The sequence below is a fragment of the Melanerpes formicivorus genome, unplaced genomic scaffold (genome assembly GCF_026170545.1).
Source record: "Melanerpes formicivorus ecotype bairdi unplaced genomic scaffold, bMelFor1.0.p_v2 SCAF_13, whole genome shotgun sequence".
NCBI classification, from domain to species: Eukaryota; Metazoa; Chordata; class Aves; order Piciformes; family Picidae; genus Melanerpes; species Melanerpes formicivorus.
In genome coordinates this window covers 10,620,304-10,640,463 of record NW_027142365.1, presented here as the reverse complement: position 1 = coordinate 10,640,463, position 20,160 = coordinate 10,620,304, and the positions used below count along the sequence as shown (strand labels likewise).

The 20,160-nt window shown below is 42.0% G+C and overlaps 1 protein-coding gene across 8 annotated transcripts in view; it reads right to left on the bottom strand.

Moving 5' to 3' along the window:
* Positions 1-1,779: 1,779 nt before the first annotated feature.
* Positions 1,780-20,160, bottom strand: part of MPP7 (MAGUK p55 scaffold protein 7) — a 143,014-nt gene continuing 124,633 nt past the window's right edge. For 6 of the 8 annotated variants that reach the window (XM_068146047.1, XM_068146043.1, XM_068146041.1 and 3 more), the window contains 6 exons: positions 14,932-15,102; positions 9,271-9,351; positions 7,140-7,233; positions 5,911-6,019; positions 4,270-4,413; positions 1,780-3,806 (listed from right to left, as the gene is read on the bottom strand). In XM_068146047.1, the coding sequence (XP_068002148.1) occupies positions 3,627-3,806; positions 4,270-4,413; positions 5,911-6,019; positions 7,140-7,233; positions 9,271-9,351; positions 14,932-15,102 (779 nt within the window). In that variant the 3' untranslated portion in view covers positions 1,780-3,626. The remainder of the gene's footprint in view (positions 3,807-4,269; positions 4,414-5,910; positions 6,020-7,139; positions 7,234-9,270; positions 9,352-14,931; positions 15,103-20,160) is intronic. The other 2 variants (XM_068146046.1, XM_068146048.1) reach the window with 2 other exon arrangements.

The window sequence follows — 20,160 nt, the reverse complement described above, 5'->3', positions numbered from 1 at the left end:
CAACTTCCATGAGACTTAGGAGTGGCCTAGGAGCATCCCTGTGTGATGAAGCTGGAAACCCAGGTAACAGTCCAAGCATGTTGCAAGCCCAGGCAAGCAGATATCTCAGTTTCATAGAATCACTGAATGGCTTGAGTTGGAAGGGACCTTAAAGATCATCTAGTTCAAATGCCTCTGCCATGGGCAGGGACACCTCCTCTGCTAGACTAGGTTGCCCAAAGTCTCATCTAGTCTGGCCTTGAACACTTCCAGGGATGAGGTGTCCACAGTTCTCTGGACAACCTCTTCCAGTGTCTCACCACCCTTCTAGCAAAGAACTTCTTCCTAATGTCCAACCTGAATCTACCCTGCTCTGGTCTGACTTACTGACTTAAGCCTTCCCTCTCAGAAAGAAAATGGTTCATTTTGGGGTGTGCTGCAGGAAAGGGCAATCATCTATTTTTAAGAACGAAACAACAAAAATAAAGATTAAGAATTTTAGTCCTTGTTGTAGGTTGCTTTATTTTCCCATTTAAAGCCAATTGGAGCATTACATTTAATAGAAAGACCTCCAAAATAACTTACTACGGCAGTTTTACTTCTGAGGTCATTAAACCTTTATGCCGTGGTGCAATTCACAAGAAACAAACACCTTCAGTGATATATCAATAATGTATTGGTTTGCATAAGAAGGTATGATCAGATTTCAGGTAAGACATCAACCAAGGACCTGATGGCAGATTCAAGTATAGAGCATGGTACAACATTAAAAATACTACCATTTGGTTGACTATGGCAAACAGCTGAAACACAATAAAAACATCTGGACTTAACTGTCAAAACATACAGTTCTCTAAAAACCCACACAGCACAAACTGAAGATTGGAAACATGTTTAGTTGTCTTTGTTCCCACATTCTTAGGAGTCAAAGGAACAATCCCCATGCTCCCCCAACCTTGGTATCCCAGAAAAAATCAGCACATGATAAGCAGGCTTCTGTCCTGTTGAAAATGTTGGGCTAAAACATTTTTCTATCTTGACCTACTATCATCTCTGCCTCATGGAGGCCAGTGGCTAAGATTTATTTTGGTTTAAGCTAACACTGCAATAATGATTTTCCAGAGCAATCCAGTAGTTACTATTTCTCACTCCTGAAAGACTGTGCACATCATACTCTGTTGGTTGGATTTATGCTTTTGTGATTCCTTTTCTTTTGCAGGTGTTACAATTCAGGAATTAGCTTCTGGCTTGGAGTTGGGGCAAGCAGCCATCTGTCTAGGAAACTCTTGGCAGGACTGTGCTGAGGAGCAGAGGGTCAGTGTCTCTGTGAACACAGCGAAGCACCGCACAGCATCCTGCTGCCCTGCACAGCAAACTGCAGAGAGGGTCCTCCTAGACCACACTGTGCCAGGAATGGGAGTGAAAGCCATTTCAAAAGGACAGGAAAAACGGCCTGCAGGATAGGTAGAACTGTTTCTATCAGGGAATTTGCAGATTACTTTAGTTCTTAAAGAGAAAAGCAGGTCCCTTACATGAGTGCTATTGTACACTAGTGTTGTGTGACAGCCCAGGTTAGAAGCAGCATTAAGAGTGTTTCTGCAAGTGCTAAAGCCCCTCTTGCTGGAAACAGCCAAATCCTGAGAGATGCTGAGTGCCCTCCCAGTTTGGGCTTATGGCAAGAGATGGCAAGGGCACTTGGTGTCTCACAGGCAAACAGGCCCACTGAATTCTAGATCCCCTGAAACAGTTTGATTTTCAGTAATAAAAGAAAAGCAAAAAGAAAGAAAACAACTCCTCAGCTCACATCATCTCCGTGCAATTAATTTAATCAACAATTTTTTATTTATGTTACAAAAAAAAGTTTAAATCCACCAGGAAAAGGGTGAAATTTGACAAAAGTTACATCAGAGCTTTTCAAGCAGAGTGTGTATCCCTACTGGGATTCAGGACATCTGTAACTCCTGCATAAACATTTCCAGACTCCTTGGGATTTTGCTGTTGTTCCTTTCATTTTCATTTGTTTTATCCCACTCTAAGCCAAATGCAACGACCCACACGTTAAATACACATTTAGAACACAACTACAGTGTCTGATGGCTTTATCAGTGCAGGAACTGAAATAAAATATTTACATGGAATGTTGAGCTCCATTTACAGAGGCAGCGTTTCCAATTGCAGACTTCGTCGTCTCTTCAGTAAATGACCACATTGACAAGAGGTTTAACAACTGGACATCCCTTTCCCAACCCTTTCATAAATAGATGAACTTTCACTACATTCTTTTGTCCTTAAACAAGGCAGCTATAGTCCCTTTAGAGATTGCCATGAAACATGGGTTCCTCTTTGAATGCCACCGACGGGACGACCTGAAGTCAGCACGTTCCTCTCCACAGCCTGTACTTACAAGACATATTCACAACACAACACACAGGTGTTACTTGGTCTTTACAGCTGTACTAATTTCCTGCATATCAGTAGTAAATGAAGAAAAATACTAAATTATCCATATTAAAAAATACATCATCTAATATACATTTGATTACACTGCCACAACGAATTTTAAAATGAGGTTTCCACCTGTGTCTGACCAGTGACAAGGATATTTATTTTTTTACAGTGAGGTCTACACCACTAATAAATTTTGGAGTGGAGACAAAATATCTGTTCTGCTACCAAAAATATCACTATGTAGTAAACAATAAAGAAAAACCCCAATCTCTTGCAAGTGCTTCCCAGATCTCCAAGACATCCTCACCAACTGTTTGCAAATTTCCGAGGGGACAAGCGTTCTAAAGGATACCAAACCCACTTGAAATCAATTTAAAGGGGGAGGAGAAAAAGGTTACTCTCTGCTTTGTTGCTATTCATATCACTTTGCCACTGATTTTGCAGATGAATCCCGAAGACTTTGAAGTTATATACATAGTAACTCACTTTTCCCCTGTTTAAATACATATTCCCATGAGTTTTCTTTGTTGTGCCATAAAGCATGCATGAAAAGACTTTCAACCCATGCATGCTCCCAGCATTAAGCCACTGAATGCATCTCCCTTTCCATGACTCTGTAAGTGCAAAGGAATCCTAACATCACTCTGGACAGATAAGACAAGGTTCACACCTAGAAAAGTAAAAACACTTATCTCGATACATAATTAAACTATGATGTCTTCCTCATAAAAAATGTTGGTCACTTTTGCCTGTTTCAGTTCTCTCAAGCACTTAAGGAGCAATAATTTCCAAGTGCTGATGTTCTCTTTATGGGAGCAGTTATGCTTAAAGCCGTCAAGGTGCTGATCTCCAGTATTAATTAGGATCTTCTGCAAACTCTCCATTAAAAAAGCTTACCTTGGAAATACACAGATGAATGACGACAAAGAGGCGTTTGGCCGTTTTGCTACACTAGTATTAGCTCGCTTTATGGAGCAGAGTAAGACTTCAGTTTAATCTGACAGTTCTACCCCAAAATCATGGGCAGGAGGATTGAAGACACAGGAAAACAGGACCAGTTCCAAGTGCAAGAAGAGTGTACCTGCTGCTCAGGTAGAGTTAGAAAGCCCTCTTACCAAGAAAACAGCCATCAAGTAATGCCTAACCATGCCCCATGCTTTGATGCTGAACACAGCTTGTTCTGTCTGTTTAAAATGTTGTTAGGAATGTAGCCAGCTGACAGGAACCCAGAAGGTCTCAGTCTCCAACCTGTCAAAAGTCGTTTTCAGCTCGCTGTAAGCTGTCGCGAGGTCATCGTTGACTATCACCTTATCAAAGAGGTGGCCATACTGGCTCTCCATCACGTGGGCAGATTTAATCATTTCTTGAAAATCTTCTTCCTAGTAAGACCAGTGCAAGGTGTAGTCAGACCAGAGCAACATCACAGCACTCATTCTGTGGTAAACGCAAAGCTGCTTGCTTAGTTCTCATCTCATCAGGAGACAGGGACTGTGCTTTTCATTAAAACATGACTGCAGGAGTCACCATGATAAGTGATCTCAGAGAGCATTCTCACAAGCAGACTTTGCTCGACAAGCAATTCTTTCATCTCTTCCCTTGCAGTGACACAACTGGTCACTGTGTGGTAATTACAGAGATGTTTTCTGCTAGCTGTACAAGTGGAAAATGTTTCTGGCTGTTTACTTTGATGAGACACTCAAAGTTTCATTACTTTAAGTCTCAGCTTGCTGTCAGCATGTGATAGATTACAGTGCAGGGGTGATCCAGGGATCACCTTTGTGTCCAGGGTAAACCACTGCAACAAAACTTTTAACAACTCTCCTGTCTCTTAACTCTACTTACTGTAAAGGGTTTTGCAGTTCCCTTATCATCTTTACTTGAAATAATCTTGGCATTTTTTCTGGTCTCTCTCAAACGGTCAAGCGCTGGAGGCTTTATAAATATAACAAATGGTTTGAATTCGTAAGTCCGTAAGTGTTTCACTGTCTGGGAAGAGGAAAGGTTTTAATTAATTAATTTCACACAATGGAATTTACCATAATAAAAGGAACTCCCCACTGACCAACATAAACCCATTAAGCACTCCTGGAAAGCTATCTGTCATTTACTGTCACCCTGCTCTGCTGATTGACATGGATTCATGTAAGGAGAATTTTCATGGGAAAGATAATCAAATCATCCCTCCAAGGGTGACCACTTCTTTTGATTTCTACATGGCTTGCTGGAAGACTCCAGCAGCACAGCAAAGGCTGGGCTGTGCACACCAGTGCCACCAGCAGCAGTAGGATGAAGGAGAGCAGAGGGTATTTCAGAAGAGAAGGAAAAGTGCAGCACGCTTTATTGAGAATGACACTCTCTGTACCAATGAAAAGCAGTGGACAAAGCTGTCCGGGGCACTTGGTCACAACACAGCAATGATTTTCCCCTTCAGAGCTGTTTGTCCACCACATAACTCCCTGCTCTTCACTCTGAGTCAGTTGAGTGGTATGGAGTTAAGAGGTAAATCCTGTGATTCTGATTGCTGCACAGGGTGAAGCAGGTACGGCCAGCAGCTTTCTGCCCTTTTCATACTTTCAAGGCCCACAGGAAAATGCTATGTCAGACAGTGGGATCCCAGGATGGCTCATGAGCCTGGATCTCTAGGAAATGTCTGGCTTCACTGGAAAACAGCTGTGCTAGACACAGTAGACAGCCCCAGGAGCCCTTGCCCAGCTCCCCTCCTCCCCTCGTGTGGGGTCTGGCTTCCCTGGCCGCTCCTCTGCCAGCACAGCCCCCATGCCCTGCTCTTAGGGCACAACCTCATGTCCAAAACTGCCCCAAGAACTCATCACAAGCTGCAGAGATTCAGAAGCCACAGGCTGGCCATGTCTGGAGAAGAAATACTTTGGCTGGGTTAAACAAATTAGTCCAGCTCCTGGAACTACTGTGGTTATTAGCAGCATAGGAATTCCCAGTGGAGGTGTTTAGCAAGGTTGAAAGACAAGGTCAGTGAAAGAACAAATGGTTTAGAGTGAAATATTCTTAACAATTATCCAGCCAACACCACATTTAGTGCAGACCTTGACTCGTGTCCACCCTGCATGTATACCCTTGGTATAAACAGTTTGGTTACACATGTGGGAGAGAGCTGCTGGACTGGGTGATTGCTCAAAGCCATTCTGAAATTGCAGTTTCAGAGAGAACCTCTAACCCAAACCAGCAGAAAGACGAATGGAAATGTAGGAGCATTCTGTAATTAAATCTTTGGTATTATGCTGCAGGATTTCAATTCCCTTAATTGCCAAGTTAAATACTTGCCAACATGTATTGAAGTTTCCTTCCTTCTCCTTTCAGAGAGCCTTGCTGTGCTAAAGAGACCTAGCAAGCCCACTTAACTGTCATTCAGGGTGGAATAAAATAGACACTTTAAGAACCAGTGTTTTCCCTTGAGTATCAACATGCATATGTATCAACATACAAGACTCAAAAGATGTGCTTACTTACATGAGGCTGCACATCCAACAGGCAAACTTTGTTTTTAGCCAAAACTGATCGCACAGAGTCTAAGCTCGTGCCATAGTAGTTGTTCTTATACTCGCCATACTCAATAAACCTGCGGCAGAAGGTGAAGAAACCTGGAATCATTTTCATTTTCTCCAGAAAACGAAACAAGCAAACCAACCTTATCAGTTTGGTTTAAAAGGTCTAACTCAGGAGGAAAGGCATTTCACTTTACATGAGAGTTTTCCCATGTTTCATAAAGGAAATGCTGTCAAGTACTTCAGCATGTCAATTTCAAGAAATCTTCTACTTTACCACTTCCAAATCAGTAACACCTGCTTGTATTACAGTTAAAGAGAAAAAAGTACTGTAGTCCAACAGCCCACTAATGTTTTCCATCACCTCCTTTTCTGAACTAATGCAATGTAATAAAACAGTGGATAAGCTAAACAATAGAAACTACTGAAATTTCATTGCACACTACAGAATATCCAAATTCTCTGTCTCAGAAGAGGAGGAGGAGCGACGATGGTGCTAATGGAACCAAGGCGGCTGGTTATGTGCTATAAAAGTGCAAGTGCTAGTTGCCAAGAAAGCAAACCACAGTTTGAAGTTTCAATAAAACCCACAGCTTTGTGTCTAATACACTTTTGCCCTCTGAAACACTGGGGCAGAATTTCAAGCTACAGCATTTTACAGGCTGCTAGAGAACACGATGCTACCACTGTCTTCGTTTTAGCTTAGTTTCTGGAGGGTTTACAGGCAAAGGCTTCACTGTAGATCTCTAAATTCAAAAGCAGAGGAAGTGCCTGGTCTGAAAGAGAGCAGAACTATGCAAACATTGACTCAGGTACGTTTGCAGCACTTCCAGTTCCGCCCTGCTCCCTGCTCCTTGAGCTGCAATGTTTTATTGCCATGATAGATGATGCTCTATTAAAAGAATGCTCCTCACACTGAACAGCTACAATTTCAGTGTCCTGAGGACCTGAAGTACTTGGAAGCTTAAAAACATTTGTGTTTGCACATATTGCCTTTTCTCTATTTTTTTTTTTCCTGGGTGTTTTTGCCAGCTTCTTTGAACTGCTTATATATCAAAATGTTATTTTAACACGTCTCCAAATCGCTGCAACTTACATCCACACAGACTTATTATCTAAAATTACAAACAGCCCCTATTTTATAACAAAGCCATTGTTTTAACAGTGGTTTCAGTTAAAATCTCTTCAACATACTTGTTATTCTGCACATCTGTCTCAAACAAGTGCTTGGAAATGAAAATGTATTCGACACCATCACTTTCTTGGCTTCTCCTCGGACGGGTAGTGTCTGCAGTTTCATTGAATGAGGGGGGAAAAAAGAAAAGGAAAAGAAGCACGAAACAACATAATGCAAACCAGCTCAGGAAACAGTGAAAAGCACACCAGCCTCGTGTAATACTCAGCGCAGCAGTTCCCTCACTTCTGACGGGCATCAGGCTGCTCTGGATCTCGTGAGCAGCACAGAAGCACAGGACAGGCCTGAGTTTTAAAAGCATGTAGGAAAAGCAGGAATAAACCTACTGGACAAGTATCGGATCATCAATTTTATTAACTAGTGGAAAAATCCAGTAAAACGAGGACAGCTGAATAATAAAAGGGGCAGCAGTCCATAACAATTACCCAAGCCTCACCACTTGTTAAACTTATTAGCATATGAGACCATAAAGGGAAACAAAGCTCACCAACCTGATTTATAAAATGCTCACTAACAATGCTTGTACCTATGGCATGTGAAGCACCATAATAATAAAATGGGGTGTGAATTTTATGTTTTAGTGCTTTTCCTGGTGATCAAAATGGAATTGCTTTTTCTTTTTGTAGCCTTGTAGTAGCTGCACTTCCTACCATCAAGTACGAAGCATAAAGTTTGTGCTTATCAATGGAACTTATTTGTGGGGTTGCCACTTGCACTTAACGGACCCATTCAGAAGTCCTATTTAATATAAGCTGTAGGTAACAGCATCACATATTGTCCATCACACACAACCAAACACAACCTCCTTGCAGCAACACAATATATTAGAATAAACCTTTATTAGAATAAACCAAACCAGGTTGGAAGAGACCTTCAAGATCATCGTGCCCAACCCATCAACCAATCCAACCCACCCAAACAGCTAACCCATGGCACCAAGTACCCCATCAAGTCTCCTTCTGAACACCTTCAATGACGGCGACTCCACCACCTCCCCAATCTTAAGTGCCATCTGACAGCACTCCTCCTAGGCTGGCATAAAGAGGAACACTTCCAGGAGGAGAACCCCAGTTCTCCCTCCAAGTCCTGACTTACTGAATTTCAGGGAGAGGGATTTCTTTACATGTTTATTTCAAATCATAACCACAAATTTGGAAGAGAAAATGGAGAAGGCAGCTTGATGAATGCTGGCAATATTTAGAGACATATTTTTGGGCAAATGATTGCATGTGCTTCAATGTGTTAAATATTTGGGAACATCTGGCTTTTTGTTGTTGTTGTTTTCAATACCCAGCTGAAGCAAATATGTGTAAATGCAATTATTTGCCAAAACCAAATGTAATTATTTTTCTACCTAATTCATTCATATATGTATAGAATAGATTGATTCATCTATTTATAGGGACTCAGTGATCTTTGAGGTCTCTTCCAACCTTAGTGATACTGAATACTGAATTATGACCTGCAGTTGCAACAAACCTGTGATAATATCTCCCATACTCAGAATGCTGGGCCCCTATTTTTTGACAAGAGGCACAAGTGTAAAGCAAATCAAGAAATGAAAGCCTAAAACTGTGAAGTCCTTCACATTAAAGAAAATCCAAGAGAGTGGTATAGAACTTAATACAGCACAATGCTGTTCAATGTTACAGAAAATCAAGTGGGGGGGAAAAAAAAATCCCCAAATCAACTTTTCTAAAGCTAATCAAAGAGATTTAATTAATTTATTCGCAGGATTAAACTGTTTATCATCAGTCTTCATTTTTCAGCCAGTCTGAAGTACACAGGCCACTTTGCTGAAAGCAAGCATTGCTAACAGAGCATGTTTCACTGCTTTACAGCCAAATCCAGGGTGTTCTTCAGCTGAGTTTCATTTACTAAACCTCACTGACATCAATCATGTTAAACTCGTGCTACAAGTCTACTGCAGTGCCTCTGAGCCAAAAGCTCCTATCACTTTAATCAATGCTATTTAAAATACAACTGCAGCAGCACTTTTCAAAATTAGAAAAGTTATTTGGATGCCAAGCAGGCATTTAAAGACATTTGGAAGTGCCTTAAGGTAATGCAATAATAAAGGATAATAATGAACACATAGCTTTAGGAGAAGAGAAGTGTGATTTTACTTACGTGGCACTGTCACCCCGTAGTGCTGGGTGTCACTGATCAGCAATTTCCGTTTCAGTTCATTCAGTCCAACTCCAACAGGACCTGGAAGGAAAAAAAACACCAAAATCTGTGCTGTTTCCCAGAAGCCAGTTCTCTCTTGTCTTCAGGTCTAAGTGCTCTCTGAGATAAGGCTCCACAGCAGAGAGCTGTAATATACACTGGCTCTCAATCAGTCATTTGGAAATGCCTGCGGTTCCAGCCTCTCCTAGAATACAGAGCCCTGACAAATTTCAGGGGCTGCAGCTGGCAGTTACTCTGCTCTGACTTTATTACTGAGGGAAAATCAGTGAAAAAGTTGACAGCAAAGCTCACTTTCTCTTCTACAGTGATTACTCTCAATACCTGCCTATCTCCATCCTCAGCTCTAGTGCAGTCCCCTGAGCTTTAAACTGTGGCTCTCCAGCACAGAATCTGTCTTGGCTATGCATTTTGCCAGAATATCCTAGACAAGAAGACTGCAGCTGGCATGCACAGAGTTCTCTCCGAATCATGTGCACTCCATGTGTCAGCATGGCCTTTTCCTCACTCCCTCCAGCAGTCTGCACCAGACTCCCCTGAGGAGCATTGCTCTCACCTTCTCCCTTCACCCAGGGAGCACTGCTCCTTCCAGTCTTCCAAGTTGCAGGCAGCAATACTGCCTGGCCACTGGCTGACTGTAGTTGTCACCACCCACCTGGGTTGACTGGGTCAAAGTATCATTGCCCAGCGAGAGCAAGAAAGAGCAACACTCTCCAGATCCTAACCCATTTAAGATATCTGGGTTTCTGTGTTGCTGATTTTCTTTTAAGCTATGCTTGTCTCCTGCATGCTGTCTGAACTGGTCCAAAGCAAATGTTTCCTTCTTCACACAGCTCCCAAAGAGAGGCCACTCTTGGAAAGACAATGGCAGGAAGAAACAAAGACTTAATGGAATTTTTGTGACCCATCTCCTCCACCTCCACTTGAGCACTGCTGTCTCAGAAGCTTACTGCACAGACATTCCTCTTGGCTTTTGGGTTGTCCCTAGTTCAGCCATTTTTCAGTGGTGCTTTAGGTCTCAGTGAGGGCACTCTGTCCTGTGAGATCTTAGGCTCCATGGACCATCACTGCCTGCCCCCAGGAGCCCTTCATGCTGGGCTTCAGGCTGCCTGGTCTCTTTCATGGTGGGACCATGAGAAGAGAGCTCAGCTCTGCATGCTCATGTGATTGTGATGATGCAGTGGCTTCATTTCCACAGATCCAAATCAACAGCAGAACACAGAGGACAGTGAGTCATTGGAAACACATCCCAAATAGTACAGGGATAACATGTGTGCTTTTAAGGAAAAATTCTGTCCCTTCTAGTAAGAATGACACATCTATTTATGCAGAGCTTCTTAACAGAGACCTTTAGACATGAGAAATACAAAACCTAACAAACATTTTAATGAAGTAGTGATATATTGGTTAATCACTAGTGAGAGACTGGCGCTTCAGCACTTCCAGGTGCCTACTTGTCAAAATTGCTATCTGTCCTGTCGGGTGTTAGAAGCACACAATGATGAAAAGCAAATACTTGCTACTTTGCTGCTACCCCCAGACTGTGGTCCCTCTGTAAAACCCTAGAGTTTTCTGCATTTATAATTTTTATATGTTTACACAAGTCAAACACACAACTACGTTTCAAGCCACATCTCTGACCTGCCTGTAAATTAGTCCATCAGTATGTATAAATGTTTACTTAATATGGTGCACAGCAGCCTCTACTGGTGCATGGTTGCAGAGGAGAGCAACATGTTATGGAGATAATGGCATTGCTCTTGTAAAAACCATCCTTTGAAAATAGTTTAGCTATTTAAAGCACATAGAGGTTTTAAAACCTCTAATTAATTAAAATTCACAATACAGCCTGGCAAAGTAGAATGAAACAAGTAGATGTTTTTATTTTAATCATAGCATTGCTTTGCAGCAAAACATCTTTTCCATCAAATCTACACAAATACAATATCCTCAGTCTACATGCTGTCAAATCAACAATATGCTTTTAGCTCTATTTATATATAAAGAATCCAGGCTTTGCTACCTGTGACAGATGTTCTGGAAATTTAGATCAAATGTCTTTCCAGACCACAATCCGACTGCTGCTCTCTTTCCCCTTCCAGATTACCATTTTAAAATAATCTTTGAGTTGAGCTGCTGGGAGGTGTGGATTCTTCTTTTTCAGTGCTGTCTTTGCAAAGCTCTCAGAACCACAGCACATGGGTGCTGAAGGTCAGTTTCCAATTAGCAACACCACTCAGCGTGCTCATTTCCACACCACAGTGTAATGTACACTTCTATTCTGAACTGTCTTTTCATTTTGATGAAGCATGGAAAGATGCCAGTTTCTAACAAATATGAATCTGAACACAATTTGAAGTCACGAAACCTTCCTGGGTACATCTCTGGTCCTTTCTTCCACCATTGCCCACTTAAGGAAGGTGCATCAGCATGGTGACTGCAGCACCTGAAAGGCTTTGCATGCCTCTGGTGACAGCACTGCAGGCTCATCTCAGTGTGCATCCTGGGGGAAGCATGCTTGTGGTTTGGCAGTGCTGACCTTGCTTTGTCTTAGTGCTGCCCTTCAGATAGCCCTGACTGAGAGAACACTGTTTCATGTAAACTTACAGCACATGGCACATCTTTTCTGACTCTTAGGAAAGAAAATTTGTGCTAGTCTGGCCTTCACAATTTCTGAAGCAGGGCCTTTGTGAGCAGGACTCTGGAGATTTTCAAAATGCACCTGGATGTGTTCCTGTGCAGCCTGCCCTACATGATCCTGCTTTGAGAAGGGGGTTGGACTCAATGGTCTCCAGAGGTCCCTTCAAACTCCTGACATTCTGAGATTCTGCGACTCTTCCCTCATTAATGGAAATGTGCGGTTTCCAGGCATGCAGGATCTGTGGTTTTGTGATCATCAATATTCAGCTGTGCCCTGGCCCAGCCCCAGCTGTTTGCTCAGGCAGGAGGGTCTTGAGAACAGGTCTTAGGAGGAGCAGCTGAGGGAGCTGGAGTTGTTTAGTCTGAAGAAAAGGAGGCTGAGGAGAGGCCTTCTCACACTCTACAACTCCCCAAAGTCACAACTGATAGGACAAGAGGAAATGGCATTGAGTTTGACTAGGAAGGTTTTGGTTAGACATTAGGGAAAACTTCTGCACCAAAAGGGTTATCAAAGACTGGAACAGGCTGCTCAGGGAAGTGGTTGAATCACCATCCCTGGAGGGATTTAAAAGCTGTCTAGACAAGGCGCTTAAGGATATGGTGAAGTAGTGACCCTGGTAGAGTTAGATAATGGCTGGACTTGATGATCTTAGAGGTCTTTTCCAACTGTGGTGATTCTATGAAATGAAAATTCTAGTGTCCAAATAATATGTTTCATATTAAAATATTCTGTGTTTGCCTGACAGGGCTGCAAGGTATCACACTTAGCATGCAGGCAATATTTGTGACAGAAGACTTCAAGGATTTGTTGGCAGCCTGGGAACAGTAAATTACCAGAACACAACTGGTGACATCATTTTGGATAGTTTTGTTTTTAGCAGACATATTCACAACACCTAAAACTACAGCAGAAGTTTCAGTATCAGTGCTGCTTCAAATGACCTGCTATTTTAGCCCCAAGGATGTGGGGGACTTAATTCATGAATCTACATCTGCAGATGAAGTAAAACCTTGACAAACTAATACATCTCGCTGAACTTGAGACCAGTATATCTCACACTGCAGGGTGCTAAAAAATACTGTGTGTGCAATCTGCATTCTGTAAATTGGGCTGGACCTATTGAAAAGGAAGCCAAAAGAAATTTCCATTCCAAACATGTCAAGGAGCAAAACAAAACTTAAAAACCAAATAAAAATCTTCCAACAGTAAATGAGACTTCTAGGCTCAGCATAACACAACAGGCATCTAGTGCACCCACCAATTACAGCTATGAATTAATTACCTGTTCCTGTGTTTCTTAGTACTAATATCCAAATGACATTTGACTGATCACATTGAATGCTACTACTCAATTTAAGGACATTGAGACTCTTGAACATGTCCAAAGAAGGGGCAACAAGGCTGGTGAGAGGCCTCGAGCACAAGCCCTATGAGGAGAGGCTGAAGGAGCTGGGATTGTTTAGCCTGGAGAAGAGGAGGCTCAGGGGAGACTTTATTGCTGTCTACAACTACCTGAAGGGTGGTTGTAGCCAGAAGGGGGTTGGTCTCTTCTCCCAGGCAACCAGCACCAGAACAAGGGGACACAGTCTCAAGCTGCACCAGGGGAAGTTTAGGCTGGAGGTGAGGAGAAAGTTCTTCTCAGAGAGAGTTGTTAGCCCTTGGAATGGGCTGCCCGGGGAGGTGGTGGAGTCATCGTCCCTGGAGGTGTTCAAGAGGGAATTGGACATGGCACTTGGTGCCATGGTCTAGTAGTCATGAGGTCTTGGATGACAGGTTGGACTTGATGATCTTTGAGGTCTTTTCCAACCTTGTTGATTCTATGATTCTATTCTATACTGGCACACAAAATGTTTTTGCAATGAGTTTGCTTCTCCCCTAGCTGCACTGCTTAGCTCTGCTAGCTCTTCCACATTTTGCCCAAGACATTTTTATGGTATTGGCCAGACGTAAGCTGCTCTTAATATCCAGAGAAAAACATTAGAATTATTGAACTCTGCAATAAATTTCTGAACTGCTTTTGTTACTGAATAAGCACACTTTCTTCGTTTGATTTATTACAACAAAAATCAAATGAAATCTCCACGTATTCCTCAGATCAGACATATGCAATTTGTTATAAAAAGTCTAGTTATCACACTTTTGCACTGCACTCTGGTGATGGAACTGTAAAGTCAACTCAACCATGTTATTACTTGTTGTATATAGCCCACAATCTCACAGTCATCACACTAGTAGGTGGCTGAATTTTAGCGCTGGAGAGTGACAAAACTGTTTCTTAAAAACTAAATTTAATGTTCCCTTGGATATGAGTGACATAAAAACACAGCGACTCAACAGTTCATAACAGCCCCTGATAGAGGGTCGTATTTCTTTGCTCTGCTGCTTTCAGAATGGAGGAAATTTTCCTAATGAAGCATCAGCCTATGTGCTACTGGCAAAGGGAAAAATAAGTAATGAGACGTTTTGTACTGGTAGGAATGGTTCCTCACTACTCACTGGTATTCTGGGGGCTATGGCGGTGACAGACTACAGAACAGAAAGCTGACTAAAGATGGCATCTTGAGTATTCTGCAGCTCTTCTTGGCCAACACCAAGTTCTTGGTTTACTTGTCTGTTTATTTATTCTAACACAGTAGATGCTTTTGTTTCTTTCCACTTGTGTTCTGCTTGACCTGTGAGGAGAGGCTCAGGGAATTGGGCTTGTCTCGCTTGGAGATGTCTTCAGGGGGACAACCAGCACCCTTCTGGCACCCACTGAGAAGAGGCAGGTGCAAGGTGGGAAGACAGGGTCCCAAAGTTGTTGTCATCAATCTGCTCTGAATTCAGTTTTAATCCTGCTGAGTGGGAGGCTGAACCAGGTAACATTCCACAACCCTATCCAATCTAAGTGATTCTGTGGTAAGCATTGTGCTAGCCAGCTGTCCTCTGTTTGACCGGGGGAAAAAATAAAGGAAGCAACTTACCCACCAAAACTACAAGCCTGTATTTGTCACTAGGCTGTCGTCTGTATTTTGCAACTTCTTCGTAGGTTGGGATATCTGCTGTGTCATACTGATCACTCTTCTTGCACTCATACATGGATTTGTTTGTTTTTTTGTCTTTTCTGCTAAGACGGAAGCTTCTTCTAAAGCCAGCTGCAATAAGAACAGGGTTTTTTCAAAGGAAGAAAAGCAACCTTCTCAAAACATTTGACAACAGTCTCTTCCAAACATTCCAGGATTGGTGCATGGATTAAAAAAGAAGTATTTATACGTTTAATAAGCCAGGCCACTCGAATATTTCCCCACAAACTACATCAGGTGGCTGTTTAAACTGCAAAGTGAAGATTAGAAATGCAGTCATAACAGTTGCAGCACAGACTGTACAGCATAATTACTGAAAGTTGTTAGCATATTGAAATAACTAGACTGTCTTGTACACTAGTGCATATACACAAGGAAATTCATGCAGTCTAGACACTCATATCACACTTAAGTGTTTCTTAAATCACTGTGGCATACAGACATCTAATATGACATATGACAGAAATACCTGAAAGGGTTAATGAAAACTAATCCTTGAACAATTTTTGTGTGCTTAGCTCCACGATGAGAGTATAAAGTAAGTGCTCCAAACCTTCCTCAAAGTTGTTTAAAAGTAAAATCAAACACTGTTAGTTAAATTCCCAAACACTCTGATACATCTTAGCCAATACAGTGCCCATATCACAGATATGTTAGCATGAGACTGAAAGTTAATATTCCTATTAAATTTGCATTTGCAATTGCATCAACAGTGTGACATCTCCACTGCTTATTGAGAAGACTGGAAATGTCACACATCTTGTCAGCACACTCTGAGGATATCTTCATAGGCATTTTCAGGCAGAACACCACAAGAAACCTTCTACCATCTATGTTAAAAAGACATTAATTCTTCTGTTAATGATGACCTTAATGATGACATTACAGTTTTCAAATACATCTTTTACACAGCAGGATATTAGATTTTGCTGGTATCTTTATGGCACCACTAGAAGGAATTACAAGAAGGTCCCAGAAGGAACTACATGAAGGACGACAAGAAAAGGACTGCAAAGCTGAGCTCATGATTTGGGGGCAATACAGTAAAACATGAACTACATTTCAAATACTTGAAAAATCCCAGCACCTTTGCCCAGAACATTTCACTGGACAGAAAACACCTAAACGTGTGGTGACCCCTAATTTTTCAGCAATAGGATTTCACAAACTTGTAGTAGCAGTGATGTTTAGATTTTTGTGAAGTAATCATATTACTGTTTTTTTCTTCAATGGCACTATCTGGCAGGACAAGGGAGGTGATTCTCCCACTCTACTCTGCTTGGGTGAGACCCCACCTGCAGCACAAGAGGACATGGAACTGCTGTAGGGGGTCCAGAGGAGGCCTCAAAGATACCAGGGAGCTGAAGCACCTCCCCTACGGGGACAGGCTGAGAGCTGAGAGAAAAGGTGGCTCTGGGGTGACCTTAGAGCAGCCTTCCTATACCTTAAGGGGGCCTACAAGAAAGCCAGGGAGGGAACTTTTCACAAGGGCTTGTAGTGATAGGATGAGAGGGAATGGATTTAAGCTTGAGGAGGGGAGATTCAGACTGGAGAGCAAGAAGAAATTCTTTACAGTGAGGGTGGTGAGACAGTGGAACAGGTTGCTCAGGCAAGTTGTGGATGCCCCCTTCCTGGAGATGTTCAAGGCTAGGCTGGACAGAGCCTTCAGCAACCTGGGCTAGTGGAAGGTGACCCTGCCCATGGAAGGGGGGTTGAAACTAGATGATCTTTAAGGTCCCTTTGAACTCAAAACATTTTATGATTCTATGAATCTATGAATTCAAAGGCTCAGTTCTGCACATATTTAGAACCAGATCTGACACGAAATCCTACAAGACTTAGTTAATAGTCTTAGCCTTTTGCACACAGAGCTTCACTCTGCAGAATCTGGATCACAGAGGATGCTAACCAAGATATTTTACTGAGGTATCCCCTATGGGAATCTGCAACACATGCATACACACAAAGAGGGAAGAAAAATTCCTTTGAGAATACAGTGATGTTGAGCTGTTCATATTCAAAATATGAATAAATACAATGAAAAATCAATGAAAAGGAAAAGAGCCAACATCCACAGAAAAGGCTGATGGCATTTTTAATGGCTACACTATTGTATAGGCTGAGAAGGACATGGGCTGGTATAAAAAAAGGGGCCAAAATCTTTAAAATACAGTAAAATCTCTACAGCAAACCAAACCCAATACTGATATGCAACAGAAAGCCAAAATGTCTATAAAATTATTCCATTTAGAAGTAAAATCCTATAAGGAACAAAAGGAAAAAGCACTGCTTGCCCAGACTCTTGATAATATAAACCTTGGTGAATATGAAAGGAGCTGCAGGCTATACTGCCTGTGCAATATAGATATCAGCAGAGATTAACCTGAGCTGCCAAGTCTGTAGGCTGTAAAGTAGAAGGGGAACATTCTGTCACTAAAGCATCATAAAATTCTGAACATTGAAGAGCTTTCACCAGCTCATTGGTTTCAGCTACAGGACTAAAAGCTTACTGAACATGCAAACCCATAAACTACTGCTGGAATGTAACAGATTTGGTAAAATAAAAACCTCTGGAAAGAAAATATGAAGAACAAATGTTCTCAGACTACAGATGTCTCCAAACCTCAACATGAAATAAAAAGGCAATACCGATAAACTTAATTAAGGTCCAACAACAATCCAAGAAAAACATCTCGAAGAATTAAAAAACCCCACCAGCAATGGACATTTGCTCATCTCACAACATCCTTCTGTTTATAAAGAGAAGTCTACTTGGACCTCACACAGAAATCCAGCTGAAAACAACAATGAAAGACCTCTCAAAATATTTTAAAGGGATGCTGATGTAAAAATGGATGGAGAGGGTCCAGAGGAGGGCCACAAAGATGATCAGAGGGCTGGAGCATCTCTCCTACAAAGACAGGCTGAGACAGTGTGGAAGAAAGGGCACTGGGGAGACCTTAGAGTTGTATTTGAGTATCTGAAGGGGACCTACAGGAAGGCTGTGGAGGGACTGTTTAGAAAGACCTGTGGTGACAGAATGAGGGGCAATGGTTTGAACTTAGGCAGAGTAGATTTAGGTTGGACATCAGGAGGAAGTTTTTCACCATGAGGGTGGTGAAATACTGGAACAGGTTGCCTGGGGAGGTGCTGGAGGCCCCATCCCTGGAGACATTCAAGGTCAGGCTTGATTTGGCTCTAGCAGCCTGGTCTAATTGGAGGTGTCCCTGATCACTGCAGTGGGGCTGGACAAGAATGACCTTCAAGTGTCCATTCCAACCTAATGCATTCTGTGGATTTATGATTCTATTCTAGGAAAAACTGTGTGTAATTATATTTAAATACCTAATTCTAAAGAAATGAACAAAGATTGTGACCATGTTGTGCAAATTAAAACCCAAATATATGCACAAAAGTAGAAAATCCCATGTCTCAAATCCAGAGGAATGACACTAACAGGAAATATTATCATTGAAATTCACCTATGACTCATAAATGCACCTGTAAGGCTCCAGAATGCTACAAAGCACTTACACGTGCTTCTGTTCATATTCATTCATTAAAACAAGTGCTTAATTATGTGCTTAAATTTGTGTATACTCTTCACTGCATTTAACCTAATTGTACATAATTTAGATTCTGTTTAGATCCTGTTTAATTGTAAATGCATTTCTGAGTACTTTTTCTACTTACATTGCTGACAAAAGTATGTTTGTTACTACGGTCATTCTCTAGGTTTGAATGAATACCATATTTTTACCTGGCTATTTCTGGATTATTTCCCCCCCCACACACCCCCAAATGCTAGGATTTGTTGTTCTGGCTCATATACCAAGTAGGTCTATTGTTACACAGGAACTGCACAAACACAGAGCAGACTTCTTACTCTGCTCACTTCTGGACTGATTCCCAGCTTGCACATTTAGACAGGGTTAATAAAAATTTAGATTATGTCTGGATTTTTAAGACAAAATTGAGAATAGTAAACAGATGATATTCATCTATATTTACTGTATGTTCATAAAGATTCAAGTAATGTAACTAGAATTTAAGCTTGGCAAAGGAAAACTCCTAATGTTCTCCCCAGCAACTCCTCAGGAAATTACTGCAGAATCATACCATACTACACTGGAACTTGAAATATTAGAATTTGGTGAAAAATCATGAAATTTATCTGAGTCACTTTAGAGGGCAACATTCAAAATTAATACTAGCATAACCTTGGATATGAATGATCTGAGCCCATATGCAGACACTCAGCCTTCTGAAACCTCTCTCTTCTGCTGCTCTTGACCATCTCATGTATGTTTAAAGCACAGCCCCTTTCAGAGAGAGTCAGATGTTCACAGAATATCCTGGATCATGGACTGAAATGTCAGCAAATAGAGAGCCCTAAATCCATAATGAGCCAGCTGGATGTGGCACCATTCACTACCACTCTCTGGGCTCAGCCCTCCAGCCAGTCCTTAACCCAGCACAGAGTGCTGTTGTCCAACCCATAGGCTGACAGCTTGGCCAGGAGTTTGCTGTGGGGGATGGTGTCAAAGGCCCTGCTGAAGTCCAGACAGACTACATCCACAGCCTGCCCCACATCCACCAGGCGGTCACCGGATCATAGAAGGAGATCAGGTTGGTGAGGCAAGACCTGCCCTTCCTAAATCCATGCTGGCTGGCCTGATCCCTTGGCCGTCCTGATGGCTGCCCCTTGACCCCAAGATGATCTGCTCCATAATCTTTCCTGGCACTGAGGTCAGGCTGACAGGCCTGTAGTTTGCAGTTTCATCCATCTGGCCCTTCTTGTGGATGGGCATCACACTGGCCAGTTTCCAGTGGCCTGGGACCTCTCCGGTGAGCCAGGCAGTGGCATTTGTCCATCCTGGGAGGTTATTCCCCAGAAGCTTGTTCCTTGATAAAATAGAACTGAAAAATAATTCAGGAGAGAAGGAACCCTAAATGTGACTTAGTAAAATTGATCTCCTAATGGTTTGTGAATCCGGGTGACCCTGAAGCATGAGACACTCTGAATTACAGATAGCTGTGTCCTGTTACCATATGCAGAGGAATGATGACGTCAACTTTCAGAACCCACCTGCTTGATCTTCAGATAGGATATTTAATGAACCATTCTAA